This window comes from Dermacentor andersoni, chromosome 4, assembly GCF_023375885.2.
Source record: "Dermacentor andersoni chromosome 4, qqDerAnde1_hic_scaffold, whole genome shotgun sequence".
In the NCBI taxonomy this organism is placed as follows: Eukaryota; Metazoa; Arthropoda; class Arachnida; order Ixodida; family Ixodidae; genus Dermacentor; species Dermacentor andersoni.
The window spans coordinates 97,501,864-97,523,318 of record NC_092817.1 but is presented as its reverse complement, the minus strand read 5'-3'; the positions used below and the strand labels follow the sequence as shown (position 1 = coordinate 97,523,318).

Genomic DNA, 21,455 nt, shown 5'->3' with positions numbered 1-21,455 from the left:
GTGCTTGTGAGCCAAGAAGTTGGTAGCTCTAAGCAGTATTTCTCATTTTGACCTGGTGTTATAGCCCACTTACTATGATGCCATGCTGCTCAGTCATGCTGGTCCCAGCTTCAATCTAGGCAATGGCAGCTGCCCTCCAATGGGGGTAAAATGCAATAACGCTTATGCACTTAGATTCAGGTGTACATTAAAGAAGGCCAGGTTCCCAAAACTTCAGGTTGTGACTTTGGAATGTAAAAGCCCATAATTTAATTTTAAAATCTAAAGTTGCTTTATTAGGAGCAGGGGCATCATTTTGAGCTTTTACTGCACTGCCATGGCACCAAGAAGCTCCGAGTAAATAAAAACAATTTCTTAGACAATGTACATATCTTGCAAACATTTACAAACACTTCTCTGCATGCACCACTGTTGCTGTTATATTTAGATCCGTATGCCAAGGCGGGCTATGATGTTAGAACATGTTTCAAACTTGTTTTTTTTTTTACCGCTTTAAAGTTGTTGGTTATTTTGCATCTCATGTGTGTCGAACGCACATTTCAATGCATCAATTTCTTCAGAAAGTGCACTCCTCTTTATTCATTTGTGCATGCAAAAAGGGTTCAGAAGAACTGCTTTCTGAAGATCTGTGTAACAAGCAAAAAACAATTCTATGTAGGCTGCACAAAGAGAAAGGATTGGTTTGTAAATAAGTTATTTAGTTCTTAAAAAAAGAGGCAGCTGTCAGTATTCTGTTCCAAAATAAAAATTGCCCCTACCTGGTCTGCTTCATTTTCCGATGCTGATGGTCCATTCGGGGGCACTAAACTGATAGGCTGCACTTTGGCCATATCGGGTGTGCTGTCACCAGGCCCAAGGTCGATCGACATCCTCACCAAAAGTCGAGTCCAAACGCTATAAAAAAAACATCTCATCATTTTGCTATCAGTTTTGTCATCTTGCGTGTTTCACACACGGCCGTCAGTGAAATATTTCGTCACTTGGACACTGCAAAAAATTCAAGCATTTTCTGGCAGCCAAGCTGAATACACATAAATGGAGAACAATAAAGAGCAAATGCAGTTGTCACATTAGATTGATGAAGTACAGCAGAAATGGAAATAAATCACTGATACTGTGTCTGTTGGCTTTGAATGCAAGAAATGTAAAAACAGGAACTTGCAGCCACGCCACTTTGAATTTCCCGCATTTGCTACACCTCACAACAAGTTTGGCATCGTCCGGTACTCGGGGATAGTAATCACTTAAAATCAAGATGAACGAGCGTCGGCATAAATTAACAGGATACTTAACCGGGCAATATTGGCGCATAAAACAACTCACGTAGTGAAGCTACTGTCAATTACCCGATGACGCATCTGCGGGCGGTGCGGTTTGGGCGAACAATTCAAAAAGGAATGAGAGTTTCACTTGTTTCACGCCTACTAAGCTAAGACAGAATTTGAGTTTCTTCCTAAACTATACTGGATATTTACGCTCCGAATAAAACACTGGGAATTTTGTTACGTCACACTACATACGTATGAAAGTGAGGAAATACGCTTTTATTGTATTCTGCCCAGACGGCATGCAGCAGCTACCACTCTCATGCAACAAAAGCATGAAAGTGGTACTCGCGGCACGGAAAACAAACATATACAGCGCCAACGTTACGCCCTTTGGAGTTGGAACTAAGCACGATCAAGCCAGTTAGTTTTCTAGCTTTCATAACGCCATGGAACACGACCAAACATCGAGCGAAACAACTGTCTGCTCTGGAAAATTATTACCGCTTCTATTTATATACCTATCGCTGCCAACAGCAAAAGTCAATGGGCTAGCTGTCCACAAGCGGCAGATTAGACTGACAGCAACATATTACGATAACGTAAAACAATTTCCACGCTGACTTAGCAGCCGCGGTATCCGCCAAGTGCCACAGTTCTCGTTTGACGCTCGAAATTCACACCATGATGACGGTCACTGCATCTTTCACATGAAATATTGCACGCTTCGCTCCGGAGCTCAATAGGTGGGCGAAACGCATTTGCACGTACCTGAAATCCGCATGCCGGAAACCTGTCGACGCTTCCGAGAACGGGGCACACAGCCATACACTCGTACGGCGGCTTGACTTGGACGTGAAGCACTTCTATCAAATATTTCACATGCGACATGTTTCACACCGATTGCGCGAACACGAGAAAATGCCGCAGGTCGCAATGCGACGCCGTGCACCCGTGCATCTACCGATGAGCTGCGTGCACGGACTTGCAGAAAAACAGAACTATGACAAAACGGCCGGCGCGAAAGGATGGCGGCTCTCGTTGCGGAGACGAAAAGACGAAGCAATGTTGCCAACTGTTGGTTCCGCGTTATGCCGGTGGTGGTGGCTTTAGTGGCGTGTGTTACGGCTGTCTATTTTTTTATTTCTTTTCCCCAAAGAGTATAGCTAAGATCAGTACGTTGTTTGAATTTTTAACTGTGTCGTTTGGCATTATCTTTTTGTCTTTTTATGCTATTAAGCGGCCAATTATGGCCTCCCAGGTTCGCGCGCGCCAGCTTCGCGCGCAAATCTCGGAGGCCATAAGACAAATCGTTAGGAAATGTCGTTCTTGTCGTTATTAACGTTTCATCATCGTTTCTTCAACTGAGATATAGAGGTAGTGTCCCTTTTCCCGGGGTTGGGAGGGGGCGATCAAGACGGCATCGCTCAGCGGCGGGCGGGGGAGTAGGTTGGTGTTGGTTGTTATCGCGAAATTCGCGAACCCTGCGATTTTTTTCTTTTTATAACGTAAGCATTCTATACTTACCCAACAAGAAAAACCATCCGTCCGTCATTCCGTACCGCACGATATCTTTCAAAATAGAACCCGCAGCAGCAAGTGAATTCACCTTCGTGCTAGCTCTCGCTTCAAAGCGACCGAAGCGGCGAGGACACTGCGCTCACGAAGCTTTCAGCTCATGCCGCACTATGCGCTTTTTGCAGATCACTTTCAAGATAAGTGTACGCGCGTCTGTTTTCAAAGCGAAGTAAACGGCGAGAACACAGCGCGCGAAGTTTTCAGCAGTGGGCACACTCTGTCCACAATGCTGTTCGCTTGCAAGATAGGGTTCGCGCGGCCGGGCCACAAGCAGCCGCCGCCGGAGAACGGTTGATAATGGTTCGACGCGCATGAGAAGGGCTAAAGAGCGATAACGGCTCAAAACGAACGGAACTTCACCAGCGCACCTGGCCCCGCCACCTGCAGTACATTACTTGCACCATTCACTTGGCGCCGCCGACCTCAGCAGTTCGTGTCGCCGCAGCGCTGTCGCTTATAGTCGCCGGATCAAGTCTCATAACATTAATAACGAGATGGACTGCGTGTAGATGAGGAAGAGTCACAATGCTTACACATACTTAGACAAATCCGAGAGGAGTTCCTGTGTGATGTTTTTTTTTTTTTTTTTACCGGAAATGTGCAGTCAGTATTATCGCCATGCCTAATAATATTCATTCCATCGCTCGTTGCGCGGTCCTCAACGTCTTCCCAAGCTTCTTTGGTAACTTCCAAGTTTCGGCCCCATACGTTAGTAACGGTAGAAAGCAATGATTAGCAGTAAGCTCCCTGGTCATGATTTAATAATGCCTGCCGTAAGCTCTCCAGCTAATTTTTTTTTTGTTAATTTCCTTGATCAGAGGCCCCTGCGAGTAATTAACCTCAATAAACGTATTTCTGCGCAGGTTCTAGAGGCTGACTGCCGACCATGACATTCGATCTCTCGCCAGGCTGCGGAACATTACTTTTCTCTTCTGCATACTAACTCTCAATCAGACTCTTACACTTTCTTCGCCAAGGTCCTCAAACGTTTGTTGCAAATAGTCTGCAGCGTTGCTGAGTATGCGAATGTCATCTACAAACCGTAAGTTGGTGAGGTATTTACCGTTAGCCTTCACTCCTAACCATTCTCAGTCTAACTGGTTGCACACCTTTAAGTATTCAGTGATAGCATTGTAAATTTTTTGCCATTGATCATATGAAGCCTTTTGCAGATATCTGGCTATACAAAGTCTGCGCGTTAGTGTCATCCGTTCGATATCAACATTCGTGGGAAACTTCATTTTTGACCGCTGTTCGGAGCCAGTGCGCTGCTGCCTAGATGCCCCGATCTAATCATTCCAGCTACCTGATTCAAGCGCAGGTAGCGCGCGTTTCATGTATAGCCAATATCAACGCCTTAACTGGCAATGTTCATTTATCATATACTGTAAGCTTGTTCACTTACTCCCTTATAATTAGGGTGTAAATTAGAAAGACTGGGGTGTTCCAAGGGTGTTTTCTTGTTGAACACCCTTTTCCGTTAGAAAAGGGTGTTTCAAGGGTGTTTACAAGGGTGAAAAGATGAATACACCCGCATTACACCCATAAGGGTGTGAAAATTTTTAGAGTGTAGCTCTCTCTATAGCTAGCTCTATGCAGTCCAAACCAGGCCATGCCCGCAAACTAGGCCAGTGAAATATCGCAGCAATAGCTCGCGAGGCAGTTGTTAAGCGAGCCTCCCCCCCCCCCCCCCCCCCTTCGTCTTTCTCAGCGCGCACTGAAGTGATAGAAAAGAACCGAAAAGGGGTAGTCATGTTTCCTGAGCTCCCCGATGATAATCGTGACTATTATGATGGCGAGCTCAATGAGAGTGGCCTATGCCAACAAAGCCAGGTTATATTCTAGGATATAACTGCCACTAACGGGGACTGGTAAGGAACTGGATAGTGCAGACCCCACCAATATATATTTCTTTTAATGATACCGAAAGAAAGCAAGGGTGTACTATTATTTCATTCTTCTAGGATTGATTTAGGATTCGTAAATGTTTAGTCTCCTTTCAGCATTCCCTGATAACCAACCTAGCAAATAATGAAAATAACGCAGTAAGTTAAAAAAAAAAATTAAGAAAGAAAGTACAGAAGAGTAAGACACGAACACATCGTAAAGTAGTCAATAACGTTTTAAGAAGAAAACGACAGCGAACAGATACCACGTACTGCGAGGACGAAAGGATAAAAAAAATTAAAAAGTTGCAGTAAGGCTGAGACAAAATATATTATTAAAAAGAGACGACGACTTGGCCACCCAGCAAAGAGCATTTGCTTACAACCTCTAGTGTGTTTCGTCGTTCCATTTCTCAGTGTACCAATGCGTTAATTGAACAAATTTAAAATAATGAGCAGTAGGAAAAGTAAGCCAGAACTGTTGCTGGCGATGAGCACGTAAACAAAAAAAAACGAAAAAGTCTAATAGAGCACTCTCTTTGAAGCTGCTATATAGCCGCTTTTCGTCGCACCGTTTCTTTAGCTCGCTACAAAATGTAGAAGACGCAAAGCCGGGCGCCTGTTTCGCTTTCGCGTATAGCCTCCGCGTTGCTATTCGTTTCCCGGCAGCCACCGGCAGAAAATTCAGTTGGCCTTTTAGCTAACAATAACTGGCGAATGGAAACGTCACCCGCAGAGTTCATCAAATGGCTTCCGTATTACTGGCGGTGGGATACCTCCATTAGTCGATCGTGTCACTAAGCCGCCAAGCCAGTGCGGCAAGCCATTACCCGAATCCATTTCCTCTTTGATTACCGCTCGCCCTTTGACAGGGCATTCATTCACCGAATGAGCCTTCACTCTTTTACTCTTGTTACAACATCCTCCAACTCTTACCTTAACTTTTCTTGTGGGGCTTCTTGCGTGCAAGCGGAGGAAAAACAATTCAAGCAGAAAAATCACCAAATAAGTAAAAAAGAAAACGTTGGCGGTGAAACGTAAGGTCGGAAGGAAGGCGAAAGTAATGACGCAACATTCTACCGAGAAAACGCAATTTCCTGCCGCAGCAAGTAAAATAATCGAGATAAGGAACGCTGTGGCCAATCCTCAATTATGTGGCCGAGCGCTGGCGTGATATTGAGACGGGGCGTGTAACGGCGTATAACGCATATGTGCCTAATGATGCCGCAGTGCTTACTGGGCTGAAATATTTTCTCACTAGTTACTATAAAAAATCAGCGAGCGTGTTCTTCGAAATACGTAAAGCGCTCCAAAACACAGGAGCCATAGGTTTCGCAAGAGCACTTTTGAGATCGTGTCATTAATGTGCGAGCAATAAAAAATAAATTTGCGGATTCTTGGTTGGCACATTTGCATCGACAACGTCGCCATCCACGCCATTTGCAACGGAATCAAAGGGACGAATGCAAAGGGGCGAGTGCACAAGACGTTTTGTTCATAAGGACTGTTTTTCGTTGAACGGTTGCCTTCGTTGCTGTTCAACGAACTAATTTTGAATAAATCTGTTTCAGTTTGCATGTAAGCGGCCACAAGTATTTCGACACTACGTTAATATGGCTGTTAAATTTGGACCAACTTGCCTGATTGCCATTACCACGCCAGTGGTGTCGTATTAGCAGTAGGCCATTAACAGGTTCCATATGGTCAGTTCATCATGAAATGGGCGTCAATAATATGTAATTGCAGTTTTCAATGCGGAGTACGGTATGGTGAAGCAACTTCCACGGCCACGCAGATAACGTATACTGACTTCTAGAAAGAAAGAACATTTTAAAACACTCTGGAGGAAGGACAGGACAGAATAAGAGTCGGCTGGCATTCTTTCTCCACATGTCATCGCGAACGACTCTTGAAAACGCAATTCACGAAATGGTCGTAATTACCACGCAAAGCTTTTCAATGCGTCCTCGTTTTCTTCATAGTTTTCTTATAAACATCGCTTTTTTTTTTCAGTACAAAACAAAGGAACCTCCAAGAAGCCAGCTGTAAGCTTCACTAGCAAATACAAATGCCGCCCTTATACAAAGCTACGTTTAGGCGGCATTTCCGCAGTCGTCATAAAATTTCACCATCGTCGTTCTTTAAAAGGGATCAGGTTCCCTTTCTCTCCCCGCAATCTCAAGAATAAAAAGTTTCTTCTCCCGCGAAATCGCTTCCGCATACGAATCTCAAGCGTGTCGCTTCGAACAATGAAAAGGAAACTATAGAACACGTAGTTCGGTGAACGACGCTTTATAAGAAAATGTCGGGACGAGAGCGAGGAACAAAGCGGTTGCACCACTCTGCGTTCCGGGTGCGGGCTATAGGATTGTGCTGGGGGAAAATTACGCCCGGAAGAAATGTGTGGGAAGCCTTGAAAGCGCACTTGAGACATATTTTCATTTTATAGGCCATATTCGGACGGCGGCGCACGGGAGGAAAATTCCTGTAAATAATGGCGCTCCATATAATGGCACCTACTATTCCCTTACACTAAGGCAATGTTAAGCGCAGTCGCTATGTCGAAAGACTTTTCTCCAGAGCAGCCTTTCTTACTACACAACAGTTCATTGCAACCGGCTGGGTAGGGCACGATTCCTTTATTCGCCACCCGGAATCGTGTTTCGAACAGGGGCTCCAATTATGCAGTCTCCAAAGGCATAACCGAATTGCGTGAGTAAATGAGTGTACGCTTACCCCGCATATTGGTTTATTGAGTCGTGCTTCGTGCAGGGAGCATTGCCTTGTACGAAAATACCACAGAAGACGCGAACCACGGTTAACAAAAAAGGGACACAATGCCTTCTTTCCCTGTAATGCAAGTATGTCGCAACAGACGCGCGACTGAGCACAAGCGAGGCTGATTTATATGCCGTCGTATAACAACTGCAACGTCGTTGGTTAAGGCAACAGTTTCTCTTAAAATTAATCTTGCGCTGCCGGCGCTTATTCCGTACCCATACACAATACGCGGTTCGCTCACTGCATAGCGGCACAAGAGTACTCACCGCAAGAGTTAAACGGTCGCACCCACCACTGTCTATCAGTCAGTAGCTAAGACGTTCTGCCGCTAGCATTCTGATGGCTTTAAATTAACGTAAGTTAATGAACGCAGAAGACGAAGTGCACCTAAGAACTGGATTCGTGAATTCGGCGACACCACGCGCATATTAATGTAATGTGAATGTTAGTCCCATTATCTAATTAACATTTAGCAGGTGAGCAGCGGAATCGAGTTCTGAACACGATCTGGCGAACTCAATGACGATATGGAGAGCGCGCTGGAGGAGGCACCGAATGAAATCTACCGCAAGCGACAAAGCAGGCAAGAAGTGACAACCCACGATTTGACGACAAGGCTTGGCCTGACGTCGTGCTGCCGTTGACTGAACGTGCTGCCCCCCCTCCCCCCCCCCCCCCAACTCCCAGAAACCTAAGCCCCAAGCAACTGACCCGGCAAACCTGTCCGGCTGAGAAAACAAGAACTGCTCCTTGCGAGTTTGTCCTATACGGGAAACACTGTTCACTCTCAGGCCCTTTGTGATATCCTGCCGCACCAGTGTTTGCCGACCAGCGTGGCAATTGAGACTTTAACTGGGGTTTAGGATGGGTTTAGTTAAGTTACGAATGAGAGTAGCACGACTGTATAAATGAATGACTGCAAATGGTGTAGAACGAGGAGGGCGAAGCTCTTCTGCGGTAATTTGAACTGGTAATATGGCGACAGAATGCATAAACCTGTAAGAGTAATGTGACAAACCAATGCTTAAATCCAAGTGGGCTTACTAGCCCAAGTTATTGAAATATGTGCGCGAACATTGACCTTGAAAGTTAAATATGAAGCAACCCCGAAAGACATGTCCCTAAATTCAGTTCCAAGTTGGTGAACGGAGATGTTACGCTTACAAGCGACTACTAATAAGTGAAAACGAATGAAAAGCGAATTTAAATGTGCCGAAAACTGAATGTACGCTCAGGCAGTCTCTAATACCATCAGGCTAATATAGTGTTGAAAGGTATCACATGATTTCATCCTTGTTACAGCTATCTGTGTCTATTTCCTTTTCGTCTGCTGCCACTTGCAGAAAATTTTATTTCGCCCGTTTACAGCGTGAGAAAGGCAGCTCGACAAGCATATGCGACATACTTTCTACTTACTCAAAGAAGAAGCCTGAAATATTAGCTTTTACGAAACAGCGGCTCTTAACAAGTGGCGTCAGCCAAGCATCGTGTTTAGCATATTGACGAAGGTGGCCAGCCAAACATAGTTCTTATGAACGAAAAGCTCAGCAAACTCGGCCCTTGTAAGAAGAAACTGAAATCTCCGTTGGGAAAGGGCTGCATCAACGAAGAACTTTTTAAGAAAAAGTGTTCAACAAACACTTATTGTATACTGCGTACCAGCATATCTGCCGTTAGCGTTGTGTGGTCGTGCCAATGACTCAGTGATGATGGTTGTGAGCCTTCAGAACACAACAGGTAACATAAAGAACGGGCTAGGAAGTGGGTGTTCGTATGCACAGGTGAAACATACAGCATCGAGTAATGAACTGGAAAAGTAAAAACAGGAACCGTACGGTTTATTATTATTATCAATATTAATTTTATTATTGAAACAAGAATAAAATGAAGTCATTTCGTCACCCTATAATTGTGACGGCTACTCTTTTTTACATAATGGTTTCATTAATAAAAGAAATACTGTATAAGAAGAAAGAACTTCGTATGTTCGAAAAATCTAGTTACAAATTTTCCATTAAGTGCAAATATAGCTTGCATACGGACCTATAAGTATACAGAGACTTAAGGCGGGGACAAGTTGCACCACAGACTACACAGAGTCCGGAAATAGCGCATACAGAATTCCAAACACGTACAGAGGACGTGAAGCGCTCCGAGATGAGCATGTGCACATATTAGGAAGATGCGGATGCGAGATAATGCGCGCATAGTTCGCCTTCTAGTTACTTGTATCGTCCTATTCCTTCTTTGCATCAGGTGCCTTTTTGTTGTCTGAGATATCTACCTCGCGGCTTAATGTCTGCAGTGACGTGGCGAGTTTTTTTTTTTATTTTTCCTCATGCAGAACCAACCTGTCACGTCACTGCTCGCAAGTTGGAATTGTCGCGACGGTACACTCGAATACCTCGACAGGTCCTGAAGAAGGCTAATCAGTCGCATAGTTTCAGCGTTCACCTACTTAGGTAAAAATATGTACTTTTGCTTTCCTTTCCTTCCTTCTTCTCCGCCCTTAAACTGGCTCTCTTAACTACTACACGCAGAGACAAAGCAACAGCGCGCGCATACAATCCCATAGATGAGATGAATATATATATATATATATATATATATAGAGAGAGAACTATCAGTCATAGCTCTCGTAGCATAGCCCTCTGGGCCGTTTCCTTTTTTTTTCTTTTTTTCTTTTTTTTCTTTTTTCTTTCGAAAGTAGTCATATTAGGGTTATTATAATTACACGAAGGTATTTCGCCCTCGTCAGCAGCGGTCCTTGAGATTGTTATTCTGGCGGCTAGCTTCCCACGCTATGCGTGCCGCCATCGCACCTGGTTAAGCTTCTCCTAGATGCTAGAGTTACACTATGTCCGCGCAACCTTGAGCGATCGGAAAGCGCGTTTCCCCCTCTTGGCCGGCGGGGACGGGAGGCTTCGTTCCGGCCGCGAAGCTCCCCACGTCTCAGTAAGGTGCCTTGTGGTGGTCTCGCACGGACGATGCCCTCTCGGTGAGCGCAAATTTCCCCTCATCTTTTAAGAGGTTCAATACTTACAAGCATTTGTCTCGCAAACCATATTTATTTCAAGGAAATTTTCCACGTCTCAATAATTTCTCTCGTCGTATTCGAGTTCTGATTGCCGTGTTATAGTTTGTTAACGAAGCTTTCCCTCAAGTCTAAATATTTTAAGACAGCTTTCCTTGTCTCTAAAGCCGCTCGAGTTCGCTCTTCTCCTCGGGCAGCCATTTTTCCAAGAAAGTATGCCTTCCAAAACCGACTATCGCGGACAACATGAGTCCCTTTCCACGTAAGTGTGAGGCTCGGAGCAGGAGCTGTGGCGCTTGAAAGTAGCCTGGGGCCTGACGAACCAACCGACTGAGCTATCTTTTCGGGCAACATCGAAGGGTCACGAGTTCAAATCGCCTGTTATGTTCCTTTTTTCTTCGCCCCTTTTTCTTTCTTTTTTTTCTTTCTTTTAATGTCTTTTCCTTTATTTTATCACTGTACGGGAACCCTCCTAAATTAAAAAAAAAAGAAAGATATATATCTTCAAATATGTATGACCTCACATGTGCAGGTCATAAATACCAGGTTCTCTAGCCGAGTGCCATCCGTGCGGTATATCTGAGCTCAGATTGGTACACCTTCACTGATCAAATAGGGCACCACTGTATATTAAATGAGGCGTACAACTCCTGCGGGACCCGCCGTGGTTACTCAGTGGCTATGGTGTTAGACTGCTGAGCACGAGGTTGCGGGATCGGATCCCGGCCACGGCGGCCGCATTTCGATGGGGGCGAAATGCGAAAACACCCGTGTACTTAGATTTAGGTGCACGTTAAAGAACCCCAGGTGGACGAAATTTCCAGAGTCCTCCACTACGGCGTGCCTCATAATCAGAAAGTGGTTTTGTCACGTAATAAGGCCACAATTTATTTTAAATTTAACTCCTGCGCGGACGGTACAGTATCCGCCTCCCGTGCAAGAGGACCGTGATTCAAATCCCGGACCGCAATATTCTCCACCGGAAAATACCAGAAAAAAAAAAACCGTGTGTTGAGAAAATTGCACAAACAGGCCTGGAGTGCGGCCTGATCCCGGGTACCAGAACCGGTAACGCACTCTCTCACCAGAGCAGGATTGGCCACCCTGGTGCAGTACTTGGCCACAACCTCCTATATGAACACAACAATCAAACCCCGGCCCTCAGTCCCCAGCAGCTGCGAAGCAACTGACCACGGCGGCGGTCAGACCTGCGACGCTGCAGAGGGTGCTAAGAATGCCTGGCTCCGGACAGGCCGCCATTGGAATATGAACCTGGCAACGTTTAACGCTAAAACGTTATCTAGTGAGGCGAGTCTAGCAGTGCTATTGGAGGAATTAGAGGGCAGTAAATGGGATATAATAGGGCTCAGTGAAGTTAGGAGGCCAAAAGAAGCATATACAGTACTAAAAAGCGGGCACGTCTTGTGCTACCGGGGCTTAGCAGAGAGACGAGAACTGGGAGTCGGATTCCTGAATAATAAGAATATAGCTGGTAACATACAGGAATTCTATAGCATTAATGAGAGGGTGGCATGTGTTGTTGTGAAACTTAATAAGAGGTACAAAATGAAGGTTATACAGGTCTACGCCCCAACATCTAGTCATGATAACCAGGAAGTCGAAAGCTTCTATGAAGACGTGGAATCGGCGATGGGTAAAGTCAAAACAAAATACAGTATACTGATGGGCGATTTCAATGCCAGGGTAGGCAAGAAGCAGGCCGGAGACAAGTCAGTGGGGGAATATGGCATAGGCTCTAGGAATAGCAGAGGAGAGTTATTAGTAGAGTTTGCAGAACAGAATAATATGCGGATAATGAATACCTTTTTCCGCAAGCGGGTTAGCCGAAAGTGGACATGGAGGAGCCCGAATGGTGAGACTAGAAATGAAATCGACTTTATACTCTGCGCGAACCCTGGCATCATACAAGATGTAGACGTGCTCGGCAAGGTGCGCTGCAGTGACCATAGGATGGTAAGAACTCGAATTAGCCTTGACTTGAGGAGGGAACGGAAGAAACTGGTACATAAGAAACCAATCAATGAGTTAGCGGTAAGAGGGAAACTAGAGGAATTCTGGATCAAGCTACAGAACAGGTATTCGGCTTTAACCCAGGAAGAGGACCATAGTGTTGAAGCAATGAACGACAATCTTATGGGCATCATTAAGGAGTGCGCAATAGAAGTCGGTGGTAACGCCGTTAAACAGGAAACCAGTAAGCTATCGCAGGAGACGAAAGATCTGATCAAGAAACGCCAATGTATGAAAGCCTCTAACCCTACAGCTAGAATAGAACTGGCAGAACTTTCTAAGTTAATCAACAAGCGTAAGACAGCGGACATAAGGAACTATAATATGGATAGAATTGAACAGGCTCTAAGGAACGGAGGAAGCCTAAAAGCAGTACAGAAGAAACTAGGAATAGGCAAGAATCAGATGTGTGCGTTAAGAGACAAAGCCGGCAATATCGTTACTAATATGGATGAGATAGTTCAAGTGGCTGAAGAGTTTTATAGAGATTTATACAGTACCTGTAACACCCACGACGATAAGGTGAGAGAGAATAGTCTAGAGGAACTTGAAATCCCACAAGTAACACCGGAAGAGGTAAAGAACGCCTTGGGAGCTATGCAAAGGGGGAAGGCAGCTGGGGAGGATCAGGTAACAGCAGATTTGTTGAAGGATGGTGGGAACACTGTCCTAGAAAGGTTGGCCGCCCTATATACACAATGCCTCATGACCTCGAACGTACCGGAATCTTGGAAGAACGCTAACATAATCCTATTCCATAAGAAAGGGGACGCCAAAGACTTGAAAAATTATAGACCGATCAGCTTACTGTCCGTTGCCTACAAAGTATTTACTAAGGTAATCGCAAATAGAATCAGGAATACCTTAGACTTCTGTCAACCAAAGGACCAGGCAGGATTTCGTAAAGGATACTCAACAATAGACCATATTCACACTATCAATCAGGTGATAGAGAAATGTGTGGAATATAACCAACCCTTATATATAGCCTTCATTGATTACGAAAAAGCATTTGATTCAGTCGAAACCTCGCAGACATGGAGGCACTACGGAATCAGGGTGTAGATGAGCCATATGTAAAGATACTGGAAGCTATCTTTAGCGGTTTCACAGCCACCGTAATCCTCTACAAAGAAAGCAACAAAATCCCAATAAAGAAAGGCGTCAGACAGGGAGATACGATATCTCCAATGCTATTCACAGCGTGTTTACAGGAGGTATTCAGAGACCTGGAGTGGGAAGAATTGGGGATAAAAGTTGATGGAGAATACCTTAGCAACTTGCGATTCGCTGATGATATTGCCTTGCTTAGTAACTCAGGAGACCAATTGCAATGCATGCTCACTGACCTGGAGAGGCAAAGCAGAAGGGTGGGTCTGGAAATTAATCTACAGAAAACTAAAGTAATGTTTAACAGTCTCGGAAGAGAACAGCAGTTTACGATAGGTAGCGAGGCACTGGAAGTGGTAAGGGAATACATCTACTTAGGGCAGGTAGTGACCACGGATTCGGATCATGAGACTGAAATAACCAGAAGAATAAGAATGGGCTGGGGGGCGTTTGGCAGGCATTCTCAAGTCATGAACAGCAGGTTGCCACTATCCCTCAAGAGGAAAGTGTATAACAGCTGTGTCTTACCAGTACTCACCTACGGGGCAGAAACCTGGAGGCTTACGAAAAGGGTTCTGCTGAAATTGAGGACGACGCAACGAGCCATGGAAAGAAGAATGATAGGTGTAACGTTAAGGGATAAGAAAAGAGCAGATTGGGTGAGGGAACAAACGCGGGTAAATGACATCTTAGTTGAAATCAAGAAAAAGAAATGGGCGTGGGCCGGACATGTAATGAGGAGGGAAGATAACCGATGGTCATTAAGGGTTACGGACTGGATTCCAAGGGAAGGAAAGCGTAGTAGGGGGCGGCAGAAAGTTAGGTGGGCGAATGACATTAAGACGTTTGCAGGGACAACATGGCCACAATTAGTACATGACCGGGGTAGTTGGAGAAGTATGGGAGAGGCCTTTGCCCTGCAGTGGGCGTAACTAGGCTGATGATCATGATGATCATGTACTGAACACCAACTTAATTACGAACTGTGGCATGGGGCGCCGTTATCGAAAACATTCCTCAAGCTTGTTAAGAAGACCTGCAGACGGTGGCCCTTCATTTGGATGTACGCTCTCCCTACACCTCGCCGACTTCAACGAATGCCTCGACGTGTAGCACCTGCTGTTGCCGGTGGTGTAACTATGCCACTATGAAACTGCGGATAAAACCACCAGTTTACGGCCTTTAAATTATACCACTCTCGCTAGCTCCGATAAGGAAGCCTTGACGCCGAATACAAGTTCAGGTTGAATACCTATTCAGACAGCGTTCATGCGCCTCAGGCCTCCTCCTCAAATAAATTTAAGAGTAAGCATGCACTAGAAGAATAAATTCTGCAAGTCGCCCCACCGCTTCCTTCAGTTTAATAAGCGCTCTTGCGCATACCATGTTCAAAGAGCACTAAGCATAACAGACTATGTTCTGCCACAACTTGATCACGAAGGGGTGACCGCATACAGTCGAATTGTTTCAATTTCTTCGACTGCTTCCAGACCAAACTATAGGCGCCCTTTTGTTCCAGTGCGCTTGAAAGTATTATGACGAGTGTGTCATACCTGGCAATTGAAGCGCCATCGCTTGCCGGCTGTTAGCTTCTTGAGTACTTTCATTTTCTTGAAACTCAGAAGTCCACTCAGCGTAGCACGAAGCCAAATCGATTTTCGGCGTGGGTTGGCGAGTAGGCGGCAAAGTTCCGTAATCGTCCGTACCGGTAGCATGTTTGGCATGCTAAAACACGCCGACCTTGTTAACGCGTTAATGCAGATTGGCCAGTGTAGACACACCCGTGGATTTATTGCTGAGGCCGAATTATTCCGAACAGCTGTAAGGTGGGGTATTATGCTGTCGGCGCGAGAGCTCAGATATCACTTTTGTGCAGGCAAAGTGATCGAACAGCACGACCTTTCCGGCACTATAGTGCAACGTTTATACGGGCGCAATTGCGTAAAATAATGATGCGGCGGCGTTGCGGTTACGAAAATGGGCGAACAATCAAAGTGACATGTTTGACCGAGTCCGTGCACGTTCTGTGTGCACGTTCTGAAGTAGTCTAAGCGAATGAAGTGATTGACAGATGAAGAGTGACGTGGCGTTGACGGTATCAAGGAGGAAGCGAGTCCGGGTCAATGAACTTGGCCTTAGCCAGGGCGAGAGACTGCCATGGAATAAGCTCGCTGCTTCTTGTAATCGTAGTGAGTGAGCGGCTGGTGGAACCAGTCCAGGTCACTCGGCAGGTGGTAGCGCATGACCGTGGTGATGAGCATGATGGGCCGCGCGCGTACCGACGGGCTTCCCGGTAGGTTCATCTCTCGCACGTTGCTCGGGATGTACGTTGGGCCCGTGTAGAGCTCCTGCGTCTTCGAGCACTGGACCACTCCCTGGATCAGGATCACGTCCAACACTGCCTCGTCGAGCACGAAGTCGATGGCGTAGTACAGGTTTGGCATGATCCCGTTCTCCAGGAACCGCTTCAGCTTGTCGTGCGTCCATTCCTGTATGTTTATGGCCGGTGCAGTTACGAACACGCCTCTTAGCAGAAACATTTTCACAGGAAAAAAAATCTAAGGACGCAATTAAACTCGTGGACGACTTTCTGTGGCAGTGAAGGGAAAGCTACAGAGCAGAGCGTTTGCACGTGTGTTACTACGCCAACTAATCCAGCAAGGTATGACAGCGCTTTCGGTTTCTTGGAACAGATGCTACTTCACAGCCTATTTATTCCACGCACGAAGGTTACGCATTTGACCAATCGCGGTAGAGAAAAGCAGAATATTAAGCCATATTTACCACTCTGTGGTGTGTTATCTTATTTTCCTGTATTAAGGTTTTTCTCTTGCCCACGTAAGACTAAATATGCCACTGTTTTCGGGAGCACTCTTACTTGTGCGCGCCTTGCCTCTGCGTAGCTTTCCGTTCACTGCCACAGGAAGTTGTCGGCCAATATAGAGATGGCCCTCACGTGCCTCATTTTATATGAACGTGTACGTGCAGAAATTCCAAGGCAATTCCAAGGCACGTTCGCCTAGGTCGTGAGACGGGTGGGCTATCCAGTGCGTCTCCGCTTCCCGTACCTTAATCAGGGTAATTTGCTTATGAACGAGCGGTGCGTGATTGGCAGGCCACTGGAAGTCGTTTTGTCCTCTGTGCAGCGAAGCGTGCCGCTTCCGCGAGAGATAGATCGAACAATGACAGGTGTACACCTTATGCTTGGCAATTGCTGGGGCTGCCTGGTCGTAGTGTCGTTGAAAAGAAAATCTGTTAGAGGTAATTGGAGAGCTGAATCCACGAGTTGCCACCTCTGGTCTATCATGCAATGCATACTAAAGCAAACTAGGAAGAGCCAGCGGTTCTTTGGTGGTCGAAGAAAACACACTTAGCTTCTCCACGCTCGAAGCGCGTTGAAGGTGGTGTGTCAGACAGCGCGGGACGATCAACGCAAAAGGGTGAGAATGTGCGCGTGCCTGCCCATAAGGAGCGCAACGGTGCAACCGTCGCATCCCGTGAACGTACTATTAATTCTGTCCACTCAAAGCTTGAGTCCATTCTTCAAGAAAACAACACTACGTGTCTCTACAAAACATGAGCTACAGGAGCTCATTTACAGGCGCCAATATTTGTTGGATACAAGCTGAGGCCACCTGTGCCGTGTGCTGCCATGACTACCGCAATATCCCGATTTATTACCACTCCACTTCTATCAAGGACGTATTCTATCAGGAGAATGGCATAAGTAGACTTAGAATATGCATCGACCAAGGGCGATGACTGGGGATAATTTGGTAGTTCTGGAAGTACGACTGTATGTCTTAGACTAGCGTATGGCGTGCAAGACAGTCCGCTGATCAGTGGTGCGTTGAAGGTCAGTGGTGCATTGAAGATTGTCACTTCGCAAAGTCCAGAATCCATTTAAAGCCAGAAGGACGAAGTTTAGGCAAATCCATGACCTACTTGTAGCTCTCGTAGTCAATAGCGCCACAGTTCCCTCTAGTAATTGTATAAACTCTATGGTCACAGCTACATACGGTTAGCCAAATTAAAGAAAAGAATGCTTGAAAAAACACACTGCAAGATAGGATTTTAAGACCTACGGTGCGCGGTTGTCATAGGCCTGATGACTGAACAGCGCAGTACTTACAATGGTATCTTGCACTGTTTTTACAATTTCTGTCCTTGTAGAGCTTGGCTAACGTTAGCAGGGACACATGGTAGCTCGGCAATGCAACATCATTATTGACCGTCTTGTGTGTCTTGTCATTTTAATAGAAGCCGCAGACTATTACGAGAAGAAATATTTTTAGATGACTGTCAGAAGGCCAAATAAAGAATGCTCCACTACAATAAAAGCTTGACTAACTTAAAGAAGTGCACGACTCCGAAACAAAATTTGTTTTCTAGTCACATTTTTGTGCGCAGTTTCCAGGGTGACTATACAGGAAATTCTCAAGGGCCCCAATTTTTAGAGGGTATTTCGCCGCATTCTCACCTGGTACCGCTTCTGATTGACCAGTACAGCCAGGCCCACGCGGATGGCGACACTGAACCACATACGGTACACGAGACTTGGCGCCTCGGGGTACTGCTCCACCAGCAAGGTCATCTCTTCCATGGGGATGCAGCACATTTCGACGTCCGTCTCGCAGATGCACTGGCACACAGAAGGCATGGCCGTCAGGAAGCCTAGAAGCCCGAGCGTGTCCGGAGCTACCAGATAGTCCTGGAAGGCGCCCTCGCAGAAGTAGAAGTGTGTCGAATCCGAGTTGGCCAGGTGCACTGGGTTTGCCCAGGGTTCCTCGTTGCATCCACTCACACGCACGATGCCCGAGCAGATGATGAAGACGCAGTCATGCATATTGTTCTTTTCCACGAGGAGCTCGCCTTCCTTCAGGTACTGGTAGAAGGACTGCAGCAGTCTGGGCACAACGTCATGCGTAAGCCAAGGAACGCTGAGCATCGTGTTAAACGCCGCGTTCCCCACAGCGACGTTGGTTGGCATGCCGTCGGCACGCTGGATCATCCAGGACAGGTTCCCGAAAAGCAAGCCGAACTGTTTGTCATCCAGCAGACCACCCTCATGCAGTTCTTTAAGGCCATCGAGCGCTTTGTTGAGGATCCTGCGCGCTGCCTGGCGTGTCTTGGTGGCGACCTCGATGTTGGGGTAACGCTGCTGGATGTCGACGACGTTTTTCAGCGTCTGCAGCTTGTTGTAGCCGCTGTTCTCACGTATGGCGACGGCCAGGTGCGGCTGAGTGACAAAGCGGAACACTTTTGCCATGGCCTCATCCTCCGCCGTGATGTACGCCCAGCTCAAGTCGTATGCGTAGAACAGCTTCCGGTTCAGGATACCGTCTAGCACGTCCCATATCCACAGGAGTAGCACCACGCGCTTCTGCAGGGTCTTGACGATACGGCACGAGACCAGCGTAATAAAGCTGACCTGCAAGACAATGGGGTACACTTTTCCCTGCTTTTCACTCTGCACGGAAGCCATGCTGATGAGCACGAACTCGGCGACCACGAGGAAATACATTATGACGTCCAGTTGTTTCCAGACGTCTCTTCCTACGCGAAGCGCACCGACATTGTACACGAGCAACACCATCTCGAGAGAGTAGAGCAGGACATAAATGCCCTGTACAGAGGTGACAATGGAGAGAAGCAGCTCGTGGTGCGCTGGTTCGGTATTCTTCTTGACCATGAACAGAGCCAGGCCGCTCAGTAGAAGCACGAAACCAAGTGCCACAAAGCCGACGAGTACGTGGTACCAACCTTCCTTCAGCATAGCGGAAAGCATGGTCACGTTTTCTATGTCGTCCTCCTCTTCTTCGGTGCGCGAACGACTGGATCTGGTGTGACGCTTTTCGATAGCTTCATTGCCGGCAAAACGCTGCACGAGATCCTTCAGTCGGTAGATCCATTCAGGGACAGTTATGAAGGGTTTCATCATGGCGTAGTCGAGATAGCCTTCCTTCTCCAACGGATACTGCAGGGCAGCCAAAATGGTGGCTTTTGTCTTGTTATGGATCATACCATCTTCGTACTGCTTGTTGTAGCAGACCTTCTGCAACCTCAAAATGCAACCACTCGCCTTCTTCGCGGCAGCATTCCTGTATACGCGTGCGGGAACGTAAGAGTCTGTCTGTTCCGCGCGCTCTTCCTCTTCAGCGCCAGCGTACGGGTTGTCGATATAAGTGTGCATTTGGACCCATTTCCAGTCGGCTCCCGAGAACTTCTTGTCACGACGCTGAAAATTTGTCGACGCGCGAGACGTGTTGCGAAGCGCCATGATTACCATGTTCATGTTGGCCCTCTCTACATCCGAAAGCGACAGCAGTCCTAGCATCGACATTAGCTTTGGCAGCGTGGTAGTGTTGAGCACTTGGACAAGAAACATAGTGCCCATGCGTATAAACTGTTCTTTGAGCGCGAACTCGAGGTTTACTGTGGGGAAGGCCCTGGTCAGGTCGAGGCCGATCATGATAGCACCCTTGAAGTTCGCCCACGCCACTATCAGGCATTGCTGCCAGTTCAGGTCGTACCCCACCGACGCCAGCAGGGGATACAGCACGAGAGTGGTCACAAAGCGCACTCCGATCTTAGCCACGTACGCGTTGATGGGGCTCATGATCTCGTGCCAGCCAAGGTAGTCACGCGTGTCGCGTCCGATTCGATACGCCGAGAGGAAGATGATGACGACGTTATAAGCGTACCTCATAAGCATCCAGAACTTCCTGAGCACGACTGGGTTGTGCACGGTAGCCGCCGAGTGGGCACTGGCGGTGAGACCCATTGAGACGACCGTGGTGATACCGGCACCGTACAGGAACTTCTCGGCAAACGACCATGTGGCCACCACGCTGGTAACGTTGACGATGAAAGAGACGGGTAAATCTTGCGACAGCGCGATTGTGGCCATAGCAAGTACGCGACCGAAAATATTGCCAAATATTGGCCCCACGAACAGCGTGCACGCCACCGTGTTGAAGAAGGTGTAGATGGTGATCTTCCCAGGCAAAGTGCTGAACCGGTAAGCCATCCACAGACAAGTCACTCCGACCAACGGCTCACCCATGACGATCGTCTCCAGAATATGGGAGCGAGCCGTTGAGAGCACGTCCAGGTCTGATACGAACATGGGCTCGGCGCAGCAAGTCAGCAGGCTGATGAGCACGGTCTCCGCCAGGTTCTGCTTCTCGGCGTCGCGGGTGCCGGACATGTACAGCATGAAAAGCAGGGTGCTGAACACGAGGCCGCCGAAGCCCATTAGAACGCACTGCCAGAAGCACTGCTTGAACAGATGGTGGCGCAGGTTAAAGGCGGCTGTGAACATGAGCACGGGCAGATAGAGAAACAGCATTTCCCGTATCTGAGCGTCAGTGACCGGCAGCAGCTTCTCCTTGAGATCGTACTTGCTCACCAAGCGACCGGCGATGAAGCCCATCGCCACGACGACGGCCACCACGGGGATGTTGACGATGCGCCGCAGAGCGCGAACGAAACCGGCCACAATAGCCACCACCAGCAGTATGACGACGCTCAACTGCCGGTCGCGGAGGCTGTAGTCTCCTTCGACATCTTCGCCGATTAGAGAGTTCATCTCGGACAATTCGTTCGTTTCTCGGGAGTCGGACAGCGAACAGTCAGCCAGAACGCTCGCTCGTGCTAGCTCGCGCAGCTCGAGTAGGCTCGCGCAACTGACAGATCACGGAAGCACGCAGTCTTTTCTTCATCGCGCCTGCCTTGGTGCTCAAGAGCACGGCCCACTGTTCAAGACTA

General features: G+C 47.2%; 1 protein-coding gene and 1 long non-coding RNA gene across 3 annotated transcripts in view; both read right to left on the bottom strand.

The window, feature by feature from the left end:
- LOC140217116 (uncharacterized) overlaps positions 1 to 21,455 on the bottom strand; it is a 164,758-nt gene that overhangs the window by 131,004 nt on the left and 12,299 nt on the right. The gene's annotated exons all lie outside the window — the stretch shown is intronic.
- LOC126536525 (sperm-specific sodium:proton exchanger-like) lies at positions 14,660 to 21,276 on the bottom strand. Its single transcript, XM_050183526.3, has 2 exons — positions 18,166 to 21,276; positions 14,660 to 16,174 (listed from the first exon to the last, which is right to left on the bottom strand). Exons 1-2 carry the CDS (start codon positions 21,274 to 21,276, stop codon positions 15,821 to 15,823), a joined length of 3,465 nt encoding a protein of 1,154 aa, XP_050039483.2. The 3' UTR covers positions 14,660 to 15,820.

What these genes read in the sequence shown, in the direction of transcription:
- LOC126536525 (XM_050183526.3), bottom strand. Translation starts at nt 21,276, where the DNA reads ATGAACTCTCTAATCGGCGAAGATGTCGAAGGAGACTACAGCCTCCGC. An exon ending in TCAATCAGAAGCGGTACCAG is followed by an intron (nt 16,175 to 18,165) that starts GTGAGAATGCGG and finishes ATAAACATACAG; the next exon opens with GAATGGACGCACGACAAGCT.